Source organism: Bison bison, unplaced genomic scaffold, assembly GCF_000754665.1.
Source record: "Bison bison bison isolate TAMUID 2011002044 unplaced genomic scaffold, Bison_UMD1.0 scf7180017864373, whole genome shotgun sequence".
Lineage (NCBI taxonomy): Eukaryota > Metazoa > Chordata > Mammalia > Artiodactyla > Bovidae > Bison > Bison bison.
Window position 1 is genome coordinate 9,251,708 of NW_011494945.1, and position 18,521 is coordinate 9,270,228.

The 18,521-nt window shown below is 35.6% G+C and overlaps 1 protein-coding gene across 5 annotated transcripts in view; it reads left to right on the forward strand.

Annotated features, from left to right (window-relative positions):
- Window positions 1–18,521, forward strand: part of ATG5 (autophagy related 5) — a 133,444-nt gene that overhangs the window by 93,067 nt on the left and 21,856 nt on the right. For all 5 annotated transcript variants that reach the window (XM_010856667.1, XM_010856670.1, XM_010856668.1 and 2 more), the window contains one exon: window positions 3,617–3,734. In XM_010856667.1, the coding sequence (XP_010854969.1) occupies window positions 3,617–3,734 (118 nt within the window). The remainder of the gene's footprint in view (window positions 1–3,616; window positions 3,735–18,521) is intronic.

Consider the following 18,521-nt stretch of genomic DNA (forward strand, 5'->3'; position numbering starts at 1 on the left):
CTGGTAAAGAATCTGCCGGCAGTGCAGGAGACCCTGGTTTGATTCTTGGGTCGAGAAGATCCCCTGAAGAAGGGATAGGCTACCCACTCCACTATTCTTGGGCTTCCCTTGTGGCTCAGCATGATTGTACTGTGTACATATTTTATTAACTTGAAAACTGTGCAGTGCAGATATTACCTCCGTTTATACTCAGCATATGTTTTCAAACTTGATTGACTAAAATTTTATAAATTTAACTTAAAATTTTTTACAAATTTGATTCTTGCTGCTTCTGTTCAGTTTATCTCCAAGGTAAATCACAGCATAACTTTTGCATGTAAGGGAAAATTCTTATTACAGTAGTGAAAGTGCCTGAGTAGAGAAGAGCTGAGGCACAGCCAGCCAATAGCACCCCAGGTTTATATTCCATTTGATGTTTTAAGAAAGGACTAACATAACAGTTGAAAACGAACAGGAGCCGTTTCAAACATGACTTTACCAAGTCATTTCTCATGAGAAAGTAATTCTGTTTCTTGGAAGTCCCTAAAATAGTTTGCAGATTTACAGATATATGGCTAGATTAAGTGTTGTGGTGTAGTTCTATTATAGTGGCTTTCTTATCTATCAGACAAGGATTCAAATTACCGTGGATATTGTTAGCATTGTCTGGTTTCGTGTATACTAAATCGAAGTTTAAAGAATTCATGTTCATGGAATTTTTGTATTTTAAAAATGTTTGCTGTATTCAAAATGAAGATAGCTTTTAAATATATCCTAGCATAATTTAGTCTTTGCTGAACTCGAATTTAGGTTTAATGAGATCTTTAAGAAATTTGCATGAATTTACCCTCCATTCCCATTGCCCTTCAGAACCTCTGTACAGTATTTGAATTCATAATCTGTCTGTGGCCAGCTTCTGTTTTCAAGATAAATAGCTCTCAAAGTTGAATGTTTTCTAAGAATGAGAATATAAGCTTTTAAAGGCACTTGAACAAAATTTAAACAAAAAATATTTGTTAGATTTTTTTGTTTGAAGTATTTTAGGTCTTTGTCTTTTAATAAGGTTTTTTTGTTATATGAGAAACAAATTTACTTTGATGAAAGTTTTCTTGGTTACAGTCTGTAGGATTTACTTGGAATATATGTTAATAGTTCTGGAACTTCATCCTTCCCCCTAAGCAAATAATATTATAAAGACTGTTGAAGTTATACCTTTATTATAACTGCTCCATTTTGGGAAAGAGTTGAAAAAAAGAGAAGTACAGAGAAATTGCAGGCCATTTTTTCTAGGAATGTGAGTAGAGGAGAATTGCTGTTTTTTTAATACGTAGCTAAGATTACTTGGCCTTTCCTGTTTAACATATTGTTTTCAAATTACTATAATGTATATTAGTACAGCTAAGCCACCTCATAATTCTGTCACTCAATAAGGGGCAAGTGAATCTTGAAAAGATTTGACTTTGCTGAAAGCCTTAGTATTATCAGACTAGAGTATGGATGATACATTTGAACAGTTTTTGGATTGGGGGTACAGTCCTACCCCTCCTTTTCTCCTGACCAAGTCCCAGTTGTCATCACATAGGCTTGCATCATTCAGACAGCCTCTCACCTGTCATCCTGATGTTACCTCTTCCCCAAGTCATTGTACACGGTGCTGCTTTCCATTAGCCTTCAGAAAAAAGCCTCTTTCATCACGTCACTTCCTTTGCTAAAAAGTCTTAAAAGCCTCTTCATTGCCTGGAAGATAGAAAGCCCTAAGTGGGTGGTGGCTATTTTAAATGATTACTGCTGTCCCCTATTCATTTCTTTCTTCTCTGAACTCCTCAAACCTGTATCATCTTCACATAGTGAATCCTTGATTGTTCATAATATTCTTAGTTTCACCTGTGGGGAAAGTATGAGCTTCCTAAATTGAAAGGTTTCAATCACACTTAAAAAAAAAATTTTTTTTTAGTAGGGTATAATTGATCTACAGTTTTCTGTTAGTTTCATACAGTAAAGTGAATCAGTTATACATATACATAAATCCACTGGGTTTTTTTATTCTTTTCCTATATAGGCCATTATCATGTATTGAGTGGAGTTCCCTGTTCAGTTATACTTCTAAAAAATGAAGGGTTCAATTAGTGAAGTGAATTGCATTATATTTAATGCATATTTATTAAATTTTAGTTTTTCTCATGCTTTCCTTATACATTCAACTGTATTATTTTAATATTATTTTGATATTTATTATGTATTCACTGAACACACAGTATAAAGCCAGGAGAAGTAGTCACATACTTGCACCACATTTAGCTTTTCTTACATTTTAGTTCATGTCTATACTTAAAATCAGGTTTTCCTCTTTTTTTTTTTTTAACCAAATCTGGTTAAAGTTATCTTGAAGAAGTTGAGATGTGCCTCTGTGATTTAAAAATAAACAAGCCAAAAAAAAAAAAAGTTACCTTTAATGGGTGGGTATTTGAAATAAATATATAAAATATATAAATATATAAAATATAAGGTATTACTCTGTTCCTGTAGATTTTCATGATTTTTCATTCCAAGAAACTTAAAAACTTAACATCTTAAAATGAAAAAACAGTTAAGAGTTGTGATGGGTGTTATTCTCTTTATCATTTATTTATACTTGGCACAAGTCTCCCATTATTCCTAGAACAAACTTCAGAGATGGGGAATGTCCCAAATTTCCAAATAAATTGGGTGTAAGATCATAGAACTCATAACGACAGTGCTGTTACTCATAGACTGGCTGATTCCAGAGCCTCTGCGCTGTGTCACGGGAAGGCTTCCATCATCGTTGCTCTGCTTCTAGAGAGGGAGTTTGAGAAAATTAAACCTAATTTTTTGAAGGAGCAAGATGTTGAAGCTGTTAGCAGTCAATTATGACAGTGCTAATAATAACAATTATCAGAAGAAATGTACCTATTTTGATTTTTGAACCTATAGAAAAGTTTTAAAATAGTAAAACAACCAAGACCATGTAAGACCCTTCACCTGGATTCACCAGTTATTAACCTTTTTTCACATTTGTTGTCTCTTTTTCTATACACACGCTCTCTCTCCCCTCCCCTAACCGTTTGATTGTAGGTTTCAGACATCATGGTACCTAATTCCTGAACATCTGATCATGAATTTCTTAACAGTAAGGATATTGTCCTTATAAACATTATCACACCTAAGAAATGTATCATTAATCTAATATTATCTCATGTTCATCTGATATTTCCCCAGTTATTTCAAAAATGTCTTTTGTAACTGATCTTTTTAAATTCCTTTCTTCAATCCAGTATTCAGTCAGAGTTTATGTTTTGTATTTAGTTGTGATATCTTGTCAGTCTCTTTTAATCTTTTTTTTTTTGCTGCCTCTGACTTTTTTTAAGTGTCCAGGTCAGCTGTGTTTAAAGTGCTGCATGTTCTGAATTTGCCTTATTGCCTCCTGTGGTTAGATTTCTTGGATTTGTGTTAAGCATTTTTAGCCATAATACCACATGTGTGATGTTGTATGCTTCTGATTACACTGTATCTGTATCAGAAGGCATCTCATGCCAACTTTAAATTTCTAATGTATTAATTCATAGCTTGTAGCAATAGAGACTTAATTGTTTGGACCCTTTTTTGATTTCTCAAATAGACAACAACTGAACGGCCTTTCATTCAGAAGCTTTTTCGACCTGTGTCTACAGATGGACAATTGCATACACTAGGAGATCTCCTCAAAGAAGTCTGTCCTTCTGCAGTTGCTCCTGAAGGTAATATAATTGACAACATTAAAACATTTCTTTTATTCCTCTGTTACTGAAGTAACATAAGAATTCTGTATTTATAAATAATATTTATTAGTTACTTCAGTAAGGTATTTTCATTATCTTGTGAGGAAAAATCTTTTGAAACAGAAGCACTTAATACTTAACTATTTCATAAGTTATTGACACTAACAGAATAAGAAACATTCTCTTTAGCAAACTGAAATATGATTTTAAAGTCACCCGGTCTTATATTTTGGGGCCCTGTGTTTTTCATTTGTGAATTCAGTTCTGGTAAACGTTGTAACTTTAATCTTGCATTGTGTTTCGTCATTCTAAAGAAATGAGATAGTTTTTTTTTTTTTAAGTCTTACATTTGGTTGATATTTTAAAGTTCAAACTATTGAGTAATGGATACATATTTTATTTGAAGTTTTTGCCGCTCTTTAATGTTTTACTGAACATTATTCTCTTAGGATTTAACATTTCACAAGGCTGGTCAAAAAGTCCTGTTTTATAGTCCTTATTTTGTAACTTAGGTTAAAATTGTTTTCCTGTCAGGAGAGGAAAAATAGGAAAATCGCTTAATTGCAGCATAAGAAACACAAGGAAAATGCAGAAAACTAGGGGGAAAACGCTATAAACCCCTAACTCATAGAGACTACTCTTGACACACACATGCAGATATATACTTGAATATTTGAGAGGGTATATGTGCATAAATTTATATGTCCTCCTTTTTTCACCTGATATAATATGATATAATATGATAGTTCTTAAAAATTCTTTAAAGGTATTTTTTAAAATGCCATGGCCCTTGGTATCTATGTACCATAATTTGACCATCACCCTATCACTGAATGCCTTGTCTTATTGTTGGTTACTGTGCTGTAGGAGAAATTTCAGTGGCATAGTGCTGTGTTTGTTAATATGTTGCCTAGACTTGTATATGTTATATAGAAAAACATTAAAAACTTACCACTTTAAATCTTTTCTAGTAAGAGGTAAGGCATTAATAAATGCAAAGGTAAATACTTCAGTAGATCATGCTATGTTTCTTATTAACATATCCTACGCTGGGATGATGGCAGTATTATTTACATGACTTGTAACTATATCACATAGTTCAAGAGGCGTTTAGTATCTATGGAAATGGTTTGCCTACTCAGTAGAATTAGAAGTAATAGGATTGGGAGGAATATTGACATTTCAGCCTAAAAGACTAAACAAAGAATATAGAGCTCAGAATATGTGCCGTTTGGCCTGTTAATCAAATATGCTTCCTTTTCCTGGCATTTCTATGTGTATCTAGCACTTTGAAAATACACAAAGGCTCAATAGGAGGGAAGAAGAGGGACATCTAAATACCACCAGAACCAGTTCCAGAAGGGACTGATAAAAAAGATTATTGACTACTACCTAAAGCTGTGAAAATTGAGTAAGGTTCTCTGGCGATCTAGTGGTTATGACTGCACTTCCACTGCAGGGGGCATGGGTTCAGTCCCTGGTCAAGGAACTAAGGTCTTAGAAGCCATGTGGTGCAACGAAAAAGCAACATGTTTCATATATATGTATATATATGTATGAAATATATATATATATAGATATATATTTATAAATATATATCTATATATATGGAGAGAGAAAGAGAAAGGCCTTACTATGTCATTTGTCAGCTTCCCTGGTAGCTCAGCTGGTAAAGAATCCGCCTGTAATGCAGGAGACCCTGGTTCGATTCCTGGGTCAGGAAGATCCTCTGGAGAAGGGATAGGTTACCACTCCAGTATTCCTGGGCTTCCCTCGTGGCTCAGTCAGTAAAGAATCCACCTGCAATGTGGGTGACCTGGGTTTGATCCCTGGGTTGGGAAGATCCCCTGGAGGTGGGCATGGCACCCCACTCCAGTATTCTTGCCTGGAGAATCCCCATGGACAGAGAAGCCTGGCAGGCTGCAGTCGATGGGGTCACAAAGAGTCAGACACGACTGAGAGACTAGGCACACAAGAATACTATACTAGGCAAAGCTTCTGTTACTGTCATACACATCCTCATATCTCTAATGCTAGGTGAGTGTTTACTCAGTATTTCAATTCCTGAGTTCTTTGTGTCATTACTTGAAACATCATTTATAATCTTTGAATCATGACATAATTAACAGTAAGTTGATTGTAATACTATCTTAGAATCTTAATCTATTTTTATTGCTACCTAGTCTTCATTTTCAGTAAGAGTTTGCCTTAAGTAATTGTTCTGCCATTCAGTGATTTTTATTTAATTTATAAGCCATGACTACAATCTAGTTTTAGAATACTTCTAGCACCTCAAAAGTTCCCGTGTGTATTTGTAGCTAATTTCTGCTCCTGCTGCCAATTATAGACAACTATTGGTCAGCTTTCTGTCTAGAATTTACTTCCTTTGGATATTTCACATAAAGGGAGTTACACAAAATTGCAATTATTTTTTTCTTTTATTTGATGTTTTTGGGTTTCATTCATATTGTATAAATTAGTAGTTTGTTCCTTTTTATTACTGAATAGTATTCCAGTTGGGTGACACATTTTGTTTATTCATCAATTGATAGACGTTTGAGTTTCCACCTTTTCACTTTTATGACTAATGCTGCTGTAAACATCCATATATGCATATATTTTCATTTTTTTTGAGTAAATCCTTAGGAGTGGAATGGCTGGGTTGTATGGTATGTTTATGGCTAATACCCACAATGAATGGGGATTCCAGTTTCTTCACAGTCTCACCGTTGTATATATTTTCTTGTCTTATTATAGCCATCCTAGTGTTTGTTGTATAGTGGTAGCTCACTTTTTAAAATTTCCCTAATGACTATTGTGTTGAGTATTTTCATGTGCTTATTGTTATTCATGGATATATTTGATGAAATGTCTCATGTAAATCCTTTTCTTAATTTTCATTGTATCTTATTACTGAGTTCTGAGAGTTATTTATATATTTTGCCTGTTAAGTCCTTTACCAGACATGATTTGTGATTATTTTCTCCTAGTCTGGGACTTATCTTTTCATTTTCTTTTGAAGAGTAAAAAATATTTTATTTTTATGAAATCCTAGTAAGGTTTTTTACATATTGTGTTCAGTTAAATAATCAAAATTTTTTTCTAGTAGGTGATACATTTATATAGTTCCAAAATCCAAAAGTATATAAAAGAATTTAGTGAAAAGTCTCTATCTCAACTCCTATACATAAAACCCTGACTCGGTTCCCCTCTCCAGAGACACAACCAGTGTTGCCATCTTCCTGTAAATCCTCACAGGGATAGTTAAAGTTTTTATTTTTTGAACTCAAGTTGTAGAAATTTGGACTGGGATAGTCCTAGTAACTTTAGGAATAATCTTACCATTGCAGTTTGTTTTCTCCATACTGTAAGAGTGTGTTTGTGTGTGTGTTTTAATCTATTTAATGTCTGTTTTGCCAAATTCTTAAAGATTTGGGCATATAGACTAGTTTTCCCATTTGAAGTTACGAGATTAATCATTTTTATTGCTGACAGAGATGGGACCCATAGGCTGCCCCCACTGCAAGCATTTGCCTTCAGTTACTCACTTCTCTGCACTCTATTTTTCTCTCTTTTTGAGTACTTTATAGTATTTTAATTAAAAAATGATTTCATCAATTAAGAGTAAATTGAAATCACACCAGTCAGAATGGCCATCCCCCAAAAGTCTACAAACAATAAATGCTGGAGAGGGTGTGGAGTGTTTTGCACTGTTGGGGGGAATGTAAATTCATATAGCCATTATGGAAGACAGTATGGAAATTCTTTCAAAAACTAGGAATAAAACCACCAGATGACCTAGCAATCCCACTACTAGGCATATACCCTGAGGAAATCAAGATTGAAAAAGACACATGTACCCCAGTGTTCATTGCAGCTCTATTTATGATAGCTAGAACATGGAAGCAACCTGGATGGCCATTGACAGATGAGTGGATAGAGAAGCTGTGGTACATAGATACAATGGAATATTACTCAACCATAAAAAGGAATGCATTTGAGTCAGTTCTGATGTGGTAGGTGAACCTAGAGCCTATTATACAGAATGAAGGAAGTCAGAAAGAGAAAAGCACATATCATGTACTAGCCATATATATGGATTCTAGAAAGATAGTACTGATGAAATTATTTGCAGGACAGCAGTGGAAACACAGACATAGAGAACAGACTTATAGCCACAGGGGTGGGGGAGGAAGAAGAGGGCGGGATGTATGGAGAAAGTAACATGCAGACTTACATTCAGTTCAGTTCAGTTCAGTCGCTCAGTCGTGTCCAACTCTTTGCGACCCCATGAACCACAGCATGCCAGGCCTCCCTGTCCATCACCAACTACCAGAGTTCACTCAGACCCATGTCCATTGAGTCGGTGATGCCATCCAACCATCTCATCCTCTGTCCTCTGCCCTCAATCTTTCCAGCATCAGGGTCTTTTCCAGTGAGTCAGCTCTTCACATCAGGTGGCCAAAGTATTGGAGTTTCGGCTTCAACATCAGTCTTTCCAATGAACACCCAGGACTGATCTCCTTTAGGATGGACTGGTTGGATCTCCTTGCAGTCCAAGGGACTCTTAAGAGTCTTCTCCAACACAGTTCAAAAGCATCAATTCTGCACTCAGCTTTCTTTGTAGTCCAACTCTCACATCTGTACATGACCACTGGAAAAACCATAGCCTTGACTAGATGGACCTTTGTTGCCAAAGTAATGTCTCTGCTTTTTAATATGCTGTCTAGGTTGGTCATAACTTTCCTTCCAAGGAGTAAGCATCTTTTAATTTCATGGCTGCAGTCACTATCTACAGTGATTTTGGAGCCCCCCAAAATAAAATCTGACACTGTTTCCACTGTTTCCCCATCTGTTTGCCATGAAGTGATGGGATCAGATGACTTACATTACCATATGTAAATTAGATAGCCAATGGGAGTTTGCTGTATGACTCAGGGAACTCAGACCGGGACTCTGTAACAACCTAGAGGGATGGGATGGGGAGCGAGATGGGAAGGAGATTCAAGAGGGAGGGGACATATGTATACCTATGGCTGACTCATATTGATGTTTGGCAGAAACAACACAATTCTGTAAAGCAATTATCCTTCAATTAAAAAATGCTATGCTAAGTCACTTCAGTCGTGTTGGACTCTGTGCGACCCCATCCCTGGGATTCTCCAGGAAAGAACACTGGAGTGGGTTGCCATTTCCTTCTCCAATGCGTGAAAGTGAAAAGTGAAAGTGAAGTCGCTCAGTCGTGTCCGACTCTAGCGACCCCATGGACTGCAGCCCACCAGACTCCTCCGTCCATGGGATTTTCCAGGCAAGAGTACTGGAGTGGGGTGCCATTGCCTTCTCCGCAATTAAAAAAATAAATAAATTTAAAATTGTTGAAAAAATGAAATTTAAGCTAAAGCTTAGTATTGAAATGGCTATCTTATTGTACTTCCCTTAAATTTTTTTGACAGTCTACTTTCCAAAACATTGTGTCATGTAAATATATTTCTTTATAAGATCTTTGACTATTGAGTGAGAACATCACAATGAGACTCAAGATCTGAAAACTGTTGTACTGTAAGGTGCACAATGGACAGCACAGTTATCAGCAAATCCATAGAAAGACGGAAGAAACTTAATGGAGGGAGAGCAGGAGAAATTGATTGGATGTTAATTTTGTATTTGACATCTTTAAAGAATTGTGTAAATGTTGGAACTTAAAGTTATTTTAGTTCATTCTCCTAGTTTTTTAGATGATTGGTCCAAGGTTTCTTAGCTGCTTCATTGTAGAACTAGGTTTGGAAGTCAAGTCTCCATCTCCTGGTCCATTGGTTTTTCCACTTTACTGTGCTGCCATTTATTTTCATTTTCACCTTTTCACTTTTTTGTATACTTTAAAATAACATTCTGAAATCTTTACTCTCTCTTAACTCTTTTTGGTTTGTGTTTAGTACCTAATCTGGCCTGCATGCATGGCCCGTACTCTCTTTTACCCCTGGTATGATCTTAGGGACTTGAGCTTCTGTTGTTATTGTAGTGTTCCTGTGTATAATTCTGGCTATTCTTTTTGTTGGATATGAGGATGATGTCTGTGACATTCAGCATGTAGATGAAAAGCAGTCATATGCTTTGAGCCGACATGTTCTGTCAGAACACACCTTCGTGTTTTTTCTTCATTCCCACACCCAGATCACAGCACAGACAAGTTATTGTCATCCCACACCAGAATGGCACATACATTTGTGAGGCTTTTTTATTCATTTAAACACTATTCTCTCCTAAATTTCTAACCTGCCCTACCTACCCATCCATTCTTAAGGAATACACAAGATGACCCCCCCCCCTTTTTTTAAGAGAGGGCAGTAAGGTAGACACTCACAACTTTAATCCACAAACTTGCCTCTTAGGTGAATATCTTTGTGTGACAGACTTCTTCCCAAACTCTTGCATGCTGTGTCAATCAGGGACCATACACACACTTCACTGAAATGCTATAAATAGTACCTCTACTTTTGAGGTCCTCTTGATGGTACCTTTCATTCCAGGAGGAGGCCGTGTTTCTCACACCAATATCTTATCTTTGAAAAAACTCTTATTTGCCTCTTCCATTTGTCACCTCTTTGGAAAATAGCTGTCATTTCAGGATCTATGGGAAGTATTCAAAACATCAAGTCATTTTTTCAGTAAAGAACTGTTTACTGTCTGGTTTAGCACCTGTAATATTGTCAGCCAAGAAGCATTTTGAAACACCTGCACCCAACTTAAGTTGAAAGCGAAAGACTGAAAGATTGGGTGTGTGTGGATAAGAACTCGCTGTCATCACATGATTAAAAGAGAAAGTGCTTATAAAAGTTATGTGGCAGCATTGTCTATTGCTCCTCATGACAGGTGATTCATGCATGAAGGAATTTTGCCTTGTTTCATCATATGAAGGTAGAATGTACTAATACTCATGAAGACATACTTTAGGTCTTTTTTCTTATAATTAATGATGAGCTGCTTTATGTGATTCTTTTTTTGTTGTTTCTCAAGTGGCTTGAGAAGTTAGCCAGGGTAACAGGAAATAACCAAAGGTGAACTCAGGTAAATTTTTTCTGTGATGTCAGCAATAGTTAAAATGACTTAGAAACCTAAGCTTCTATAGCAGACTTGAAGTGAAGTATTTCTTTGTCCATTAGAAACAATATAACCAAATTTTTTTTAAATCTAAAAATCCTAACTTGTATTCTTTTAAGAATACAAAAAACTTACAGGCTTTGCCCAAATATATTTTATTTCCCAGTTGTCTAATGTAATGCATAAAAACCTAGTAAGTTAGGATTATGAAAATAAAACAGTGTCCATTCTTGCTTTGTTGTTGTTGTATATTTTTATTTATTTATTTTTGATTGAAGGATAATTGTTTTACAGTGTTCTATTGGTTTCTACCAGACATCAACATGAATCAGTCATAGGTTTACCCACGTCCCCTCCCGCTTGAACATCCCTCACCTCCCTCCCCTTCCCACCTCTCTAGGTTGTTATGGAGCCCTGGTTTGAGCTTATTGAGTCATACAGCAAATTCTTATTGGCTGTCTATTTTAGTCTTCTGTAGCAGTTGGACTGTTGTGAGCCTGAATTTATATTTGACATTGTACAACTGGAGTGTATGTTAAGAGAAAGGCTTACATTTGATAGGAGATGAGTTAAGGTTCCCAGCATCGCTCTTACCAGCAAGTGCAGTCTTCTTGCTGCTTGCCTTTTTCCATTTCTGCCCTGCTTCCCAGGATTTTATTTACTCTTTGAGCCCCTTCCCAACTTCCATTGAACTTTTGGGTTCACTTTGATGTTGTAGCTTTCAGTATTCATCAGTCAATTTCTTCACATCATATTGTCTTCTGACACTGGCATTACTCAGATGTGTAAGATAGCATCCCTGCTTTTAAGAAACTAGTCCAGTTGGAGTGGACTGAAAGTGATATGTATAGGAATGGAGATATGCAAAGGATATTAGGAATATTATCTTATCCATTCTGTAGTGGATAATAAAGACTGAGCCAGGTCTTAAAAGATGAGCAGAAATTGTTGCAAAGGAGGGACCAGGCCACACATACCACATGACCACTGAAGTAGAATCCTTCACCCAGGGGCAGGCTGCTGAGGGGTAATGTCTACTCTGAAATGCTGATTTAAAATGTCCCTACTTTATTTTGCTGAAAGACTCGCTTTGTTTTTGTACTTGTCTCCTATAAAAGTACAGAAGATTTTTTAGTGAGGTCAGAGATGTGGGAGAAAGCGTTGATGAACTAAGTGACTAAGATTGATCTTTTATTTGCTTGCTTAGGACATTAGAAGATAATTTTAACAACTGAGGCTAGGGTGTCACAATACCCCATCTAGGTCATCTAACTTGAAAATTACAGTGTTTTGTTTTTGACATGCTTCATGAGAAACCACAGAATAGTTTCTATAAAATTAAGAAAAGATGGTGTATTCATGTTCTTTCTCCTTAGCTCTGTAGCATATGATTAGATTGTTTATAAAGTGAATTAACTCTTTGTTTGTAATCACTTTTTTCATACCTAGAGCCATTAGAAAAAAGAAACATCCAAGCCTCACAGTATTCATCTGAGGCAGACCCTTCAGTTTGAAGTTTGAACTTCAAATTGGCACTTTTGTCAGCATGGTGACATTGACTGCCCAAAGAGGTGGCATTTCAGACTTGCCAGTTCATGCCACACAAACAGAAAACCTTCAGACTTCATCAGGATGAGGGTTTAGAAGTAAGAATAATAATCATTTTTGAGTTTCAGTAATTCTTTCTATTTTATAGAGTACGAACCATTAAAAAAAAGAAAAACCTACTGCTAAATGATTTTCTAAATCAGACAGTGTGAAGGTACAAAAGGATACTGGGATGAAAACAGATTTTAAATGAGTGAAGAAAGAATTACAAGTAAACTGTGGAAGGCCCATTTGTAACCTTACTAAGGCACTGTGAGCCTGCCGTGTGGGAATGGTCACTGAACTGCAGTCTCCGCCTAACACTGCCTGCTCTTCGCTGTTTTCTCTCTCGGGATTTAAAAGAAATGATACAGTGTCACACACAGTGGTAATACAAGAAGTTCTACGAACATAGCCCTCATTAACAAAGATGTACTATATTTAATTTTGGACAGAAGAAACTTATGAGACTTATTTTAACCTCGGTAATTTTCTTGAATTCGTCATCATGCCAGCGAATTCTAAACTGAATCAGACTCTCTTCTTCATTGTGTCATTCTCCCTCCATGTCTGTGGTTTGTCCCAATATGTACCATGAACTGATTTTGGTAGTACAAAATCTGTTAATGACTCAGTCCGTTGACATATGTCTTTTCTAAAATCAAAGAAATAATTAATTGCTTATTTTCATTATTCTCAATTAGCAAAGATAGGATTACTGGGCCTGTCAGGAGAGGCTTCTGATTTCCTTTATCTAGATCCTGAGACGTTAAATGAATTAACCTGACTTTTTCAAAAGTGGGAACAGATACTTGCACAGTTTGGGGAGGGAGGAGGGAGGAGGGTTCAGGATGGGGAGCACATGTATACCTCTGATGGATTCATTTTGATATTTGGCAAAACTAATACAATTATGTAAAGTTTAAAAATAAAATAAAATTAAAAAAATAAAATGATATCTATTTGCCATTAAAAAAAAAAATTTCATCTTTAGCACTAGAAAACAGAATTTCTTTAACAAAATAATAGCACATACAGGAGATTAAAAGCAAGTCATCTCTTTGTTAAAGCAAGTCCTGTGAGACCTTAATCTGACCATACATAAACAGCATGATTATTGCCTATATTTTAAATAAAACAATTAGTTCTGAACTATTCTGTAATTCATACCTGACATATATTAATAGGCCCTATTACACTCAACTAGAATTACTGGATCCTTTTATGAAAGCAAATCAAAAACATTTGAGCTATATTTTCAAAGTTGTATTTTGGTTTTGGGGTGGGGGGGTTTGAAATGAGCAAGTTTAAGTTTGTAACTTATACCACACTTTTATCTTATTAAGAGACATTTAATCAGTTTATTTAAATGATCTTAAAGTCACTTAATACAGTGTTCTTTTTAAATAATAGCTGATTTGGGGGGGTTAAGTTTAAATTTGCTTTATTACTTCCTCAAAAATATAAAGGTTATAAGCAGGGCAATGAAAGAATTATCATAGACATGTTTTGAAAATCTTATACAATATGTTAAGAATCAAAGCTCTGGCAATATTTTGGACAGACATAATTAACATATATATAAATTTATGCATGGAAAAAGATATGTGATCTATATTAACTGTGATATGTTCATTAAAACCTGTACTACTAAGTGAGTATAGATCCGGAAGAAGTTAATGTAAGTATTTTTAAATGGGTTTGTATTTCTCTGATAAACAGCACTTTCCTTCTGTTTGTGATCATAGGATAAAAGCTCTGTAAGCTTGTATATGTTCATTTTTACTGCTACATCATGTAGTGTGCTCTTAAGATTGAGATCTCATTCCCCAGGAAGCATTTCTGTCTAAGATTAATTGCCCTTTTAAAATCAGCGTTTGATGTATTCCTTTGGCTATATCCTGGCTTGGTTTAACCCTCTTTGACCTGACCTCACTGACTATTACCGCTGAGGCTGAGTCAGAATCCTTCAGCATGATGTATGCATTTCAGATTTCAGCCTGTGGTTTTTCATGTCAATGGATTCAATTAGTTGGTGTTTTACTAATGAACGTATCAGAGGTTAAAGAATTTGTCAGACAGAACAAAATTGTTCAGAACAGTGGCAGCTAAAAAGCTCATCTCTGTTTTTCAGAATGATCAAGTATTTTTCAGAAGTTTTACCTTTCAGCATCACACACATTTCCAAGCTAGCAAACTGAGGCATCTTCTGCTGAACTATAAAATATATATGTGAAGCCACAGATCTAAACACAGTGTTTACAATCTCTGGTCTTAAATTTCTGTTACTCCATATTCATAAGTATGAACTAAAAAACAAGTTACTAATCTGAAATTTTCTGATTAAAAGCACTTTCCCTTAAAAGATACATCATCCATTTCTCTAGCTTCCTTTAAATTCAGAAGTTTCACATATTTAGTTACACATATTAACAGTAAGAGTGAAACTCATGCATCTTTCTAGAATCTCACATAACCTGTTTTTAAAGACATTTAGGTCATATTCCTTGTTGATAATTGGCTTAAAAGTAATGGCTAAAAACCAGATTGGGTGGGGAAGGCTGTGAGCCATTGCTGATTTGCTTTGCATGCGTGCTCAGTTGTGTCTGACTGTGACCCCGTGGACTGTAGCCCACCAGGCTTCTTTGTCCATGGAGTTTTCCAGGCAAGAATACTGGAGTGGGTGGCCATTTCCTTCTCCAGGGGATCTTCCTGACTCAGGGATTGAACCCGTGGCTCTTGAATCTCCTGCATTAGCAGGCAGATTCTTTACCACTGAGCCACCTGGGAAGCCTAAGCCATTGCTAACAGAAATCTTTAAAAGGCAGATTCATCACCTACTCTTAAGTTCTCTAATAATGGTGTACTTTAGCTTGTGTAGCAAAGATTTTCGAAGGTTTTTTGTTTTCCCTCCTTGAATTTTTCATCTTCAAAATAAACTGAGAACCATATCTGAAGTTTATTAAGTAACTTTACCATAGTGCAGTAGGGCTCATTTGATTTATCCAGGCTGTGCTTTGCTGAATAAACACATAGAGAGCACTACTAGATTAATCCAGAGGGCTTAGAGTGCTTAAGGAATTTTTAAAATTTCATTTTGTTGTTTGCATAATGATCGAGCCTTTGGGTTTTTGTTGTTGCCATCTCTTTCTTTTTTTCCTTAACACATTCATAAAATCTGTGCCACACTGCATAATAATGAGGCTGAGTAATGCAGAGTGGATATTAACACAAGGCCACATTCTCACAGCCCTTTGCATGCCGGTGACTTAATTGAATCCACAGTTTGTATATACCTTTTGGTATATCCCTCACTTTATTGAATACCTACTGTGTCCAGGCCCTGTGCTGAGTGCTTTATTTGGCTATCCCCTTTGATCCTCTGTGCAACCCCAGAGATGAGAATTCTTTATCTACACTGTAGGAGGAGGAAACTGGGACTCGGAAGGTTGAGTGATTTGCCTGAGAATTCAGAACTAGTGTATTATGCTGATTTAAACTCAAAAAGAAATATTTTGCTTTTTAGCCATAAAAGACTCATGTACTAGAACTGGAAGACATGTTACCAGTCCTCTGTTTTAGAACAGTGGTCTACAGACTGACCTATGGAGTTGAGTCTTATAATACTTGGGCTTATAAGTAAGATGAGTATAAGAAATGAAATTTTATTGTGATAGTCTCTTTATAGATATATGATCTCTTTAGATTTAACATCTAACTCTTAACGTGAATTTAATTACTATTCTCTCCAAAGAAAATGCTTGTCTCTGACATTTATTTGTCCTTTTCCTTAATTCACAAACTCCAAGTATTTATGAATGACTGTTCTTGTATTTACAACATGAATTAACAGTTTTTTTAATTGCTGTGTGGAGATTCTATAGAATAACGACATGTAGTCTTCAAAATTGTCAAGGTTAGAAAGCGCAAAGAAAGGCCAAGAGCCGTCCAAGTTAAAGGAGAGTACGGAGACCTGAAAATTAAATGCAATGTATGATTCCTGTACTGGATCCTAGACTGGAGAAAAAATAATTAGGATCGTTAATAACTTCTGAAGTGATTACTTAATAGTATAGTGTCAGTGTTAATATTTTAATTTTGATAACTGTGCTATGATTATATAAAAGGATATTTTTATTAGAAAGTATACACTGAAATAATTAAAGGTGAAGGACTCAGTGTTTCTAATTTACTCTCAAATGATTCAGAAATTAATTATATATACATAAAATGATAAAGCAAAGGGGGCAAAATGTAAACCATTGATGACTCTGGGTGAAGTGAAAGTCCTTGTGCTGTTCTTGCAAATTTTCTCTAGGTTTGAAATTACATCCAAATAAAAAGTTACCCCTCAAAAGTGCCCTGTATGAGAGAATTTCATATGGAACGAGTTCACTTGATTACTGTGTCAAACGTTTGCCTACTTTAAAGCATCAGACTAACGTTTTTAAAAATCTGAGTGGGTGAGATGTGGAGTAACATTTTTCTCCTGAGTCATTTACTTTGTAGTGATATATTTTTTATTCCCAAGTATTAAATTCTAGATTCCCATTTTGAAACACAAAGATATATTTACCAAAAACATGATTTACTTTAGTAGCAGTATCATCAAGCGTTTCCTTTCTGTTAGGGGAAAAAGAATCTGCTAATTTTTTACTGCTTCGTTTTGCTAGTTCTGATATTGCCAAAATATGCTGTTGTGCTTGTTGTTATTTATGGTAACATGAATTTTGGTGATGGCATATGTACATCTTGGCTCATTCAGAAGCATTCTGACTTTTTTGTTGTTTTAATAACCAAAGCAGTCTTTTTCAGTCAAGCTCTTATTCTCCATAGCAGTGGTAACCACTAGACACTATTTTCAAAACATTATTTCTGATAGTGTATTTAACCAGCAGCAAAATGATCTAAGCCCTGAAGACATTTATTGTCAGGCACCATGCTAGGCACGAGCCTGCGGTGATACATAAGAGAGAAACTTTACTTCATAGTTCCAAGCGCACTACTGTCCCATTCTAATGTTTCTCGTGACAGTTATGTTATCAGAGGAAGTCAGAAAACCAGAAAGATAAATATACACAGGTGAAATATTTGGACAAAAGTAGGCGATGTCCAAATTACATATGTAAAATCTTAAGCTGTTGTGTTGAAGGATATGACAGTCCTGGACCACTTCCTTAGTTGTCCATGTTTAGTGATACTTTTACGTTCCAGATCAAAAGTGGTCTCAGTTTAAACCAGAGAATCAGTGCTGCCTCTTCAGGCTTCTGATAATGTGATTTGTTGGGTTTGTTTTACAGAGTGAATTGTGCTTATGTTCTCTAGCTCCTGCTGTACCGTTCTTAGACTCCTTGTGTCCTCTTCCGTGGCTCCGTGTGTTAGTCTTCTCCCTTTCAGACATGTTGTGCGTCATATTGTATTTGCTGGCACATTTACGTACTGGTACAGGCACAGTATTCTGGATATTCAGCTCTATTCCATACTATCCGAAGGTGACACTGCTTAAGGAAGAACTTTATAGATAAAGAACTTTTACTCTTAACACCACTGCTCTTTCATTTTTTTGACTCACTGCTAAGTAGGAGGAAGATTCTGAGAATATTAAGATATTTCAAAGAAATATATAATAAGACTATAAAGAGAACTGCACCGGAAATGTTTTTAAATATTCTAAGAAAGATTTAATACAGTAAAACCTTGGCAATCTAGAACTTACAAAGAATGAATCATTCCAGATAGCTGAGGGTTTATCCGATTTGAGTATCAACATTTTAAAATCTTCTCAAAGTACTAATACTGTGCTTTCTTTAGTATTCTGCGTATAGCTTAATCTTTTGGTTATAAATGATTCACATCATTATGAAAACCAATCATTGTATTAATACTGTGATCACAACTGTGTAAGAAGTATGTATAGATGCAGCAGAGCTCGGTGGACAAATCAAAACAATGAAAGCGTTTTTTTTAGGTTAGTAGTATTTTGAGCCTTTTCCAGAATTGTTCTAAGCTATGACATTTTCTGGAGACATTTATTTGGAAATCTTTGGGGCTGATAGTATGTTTGTTAGGACTTTATTTTTA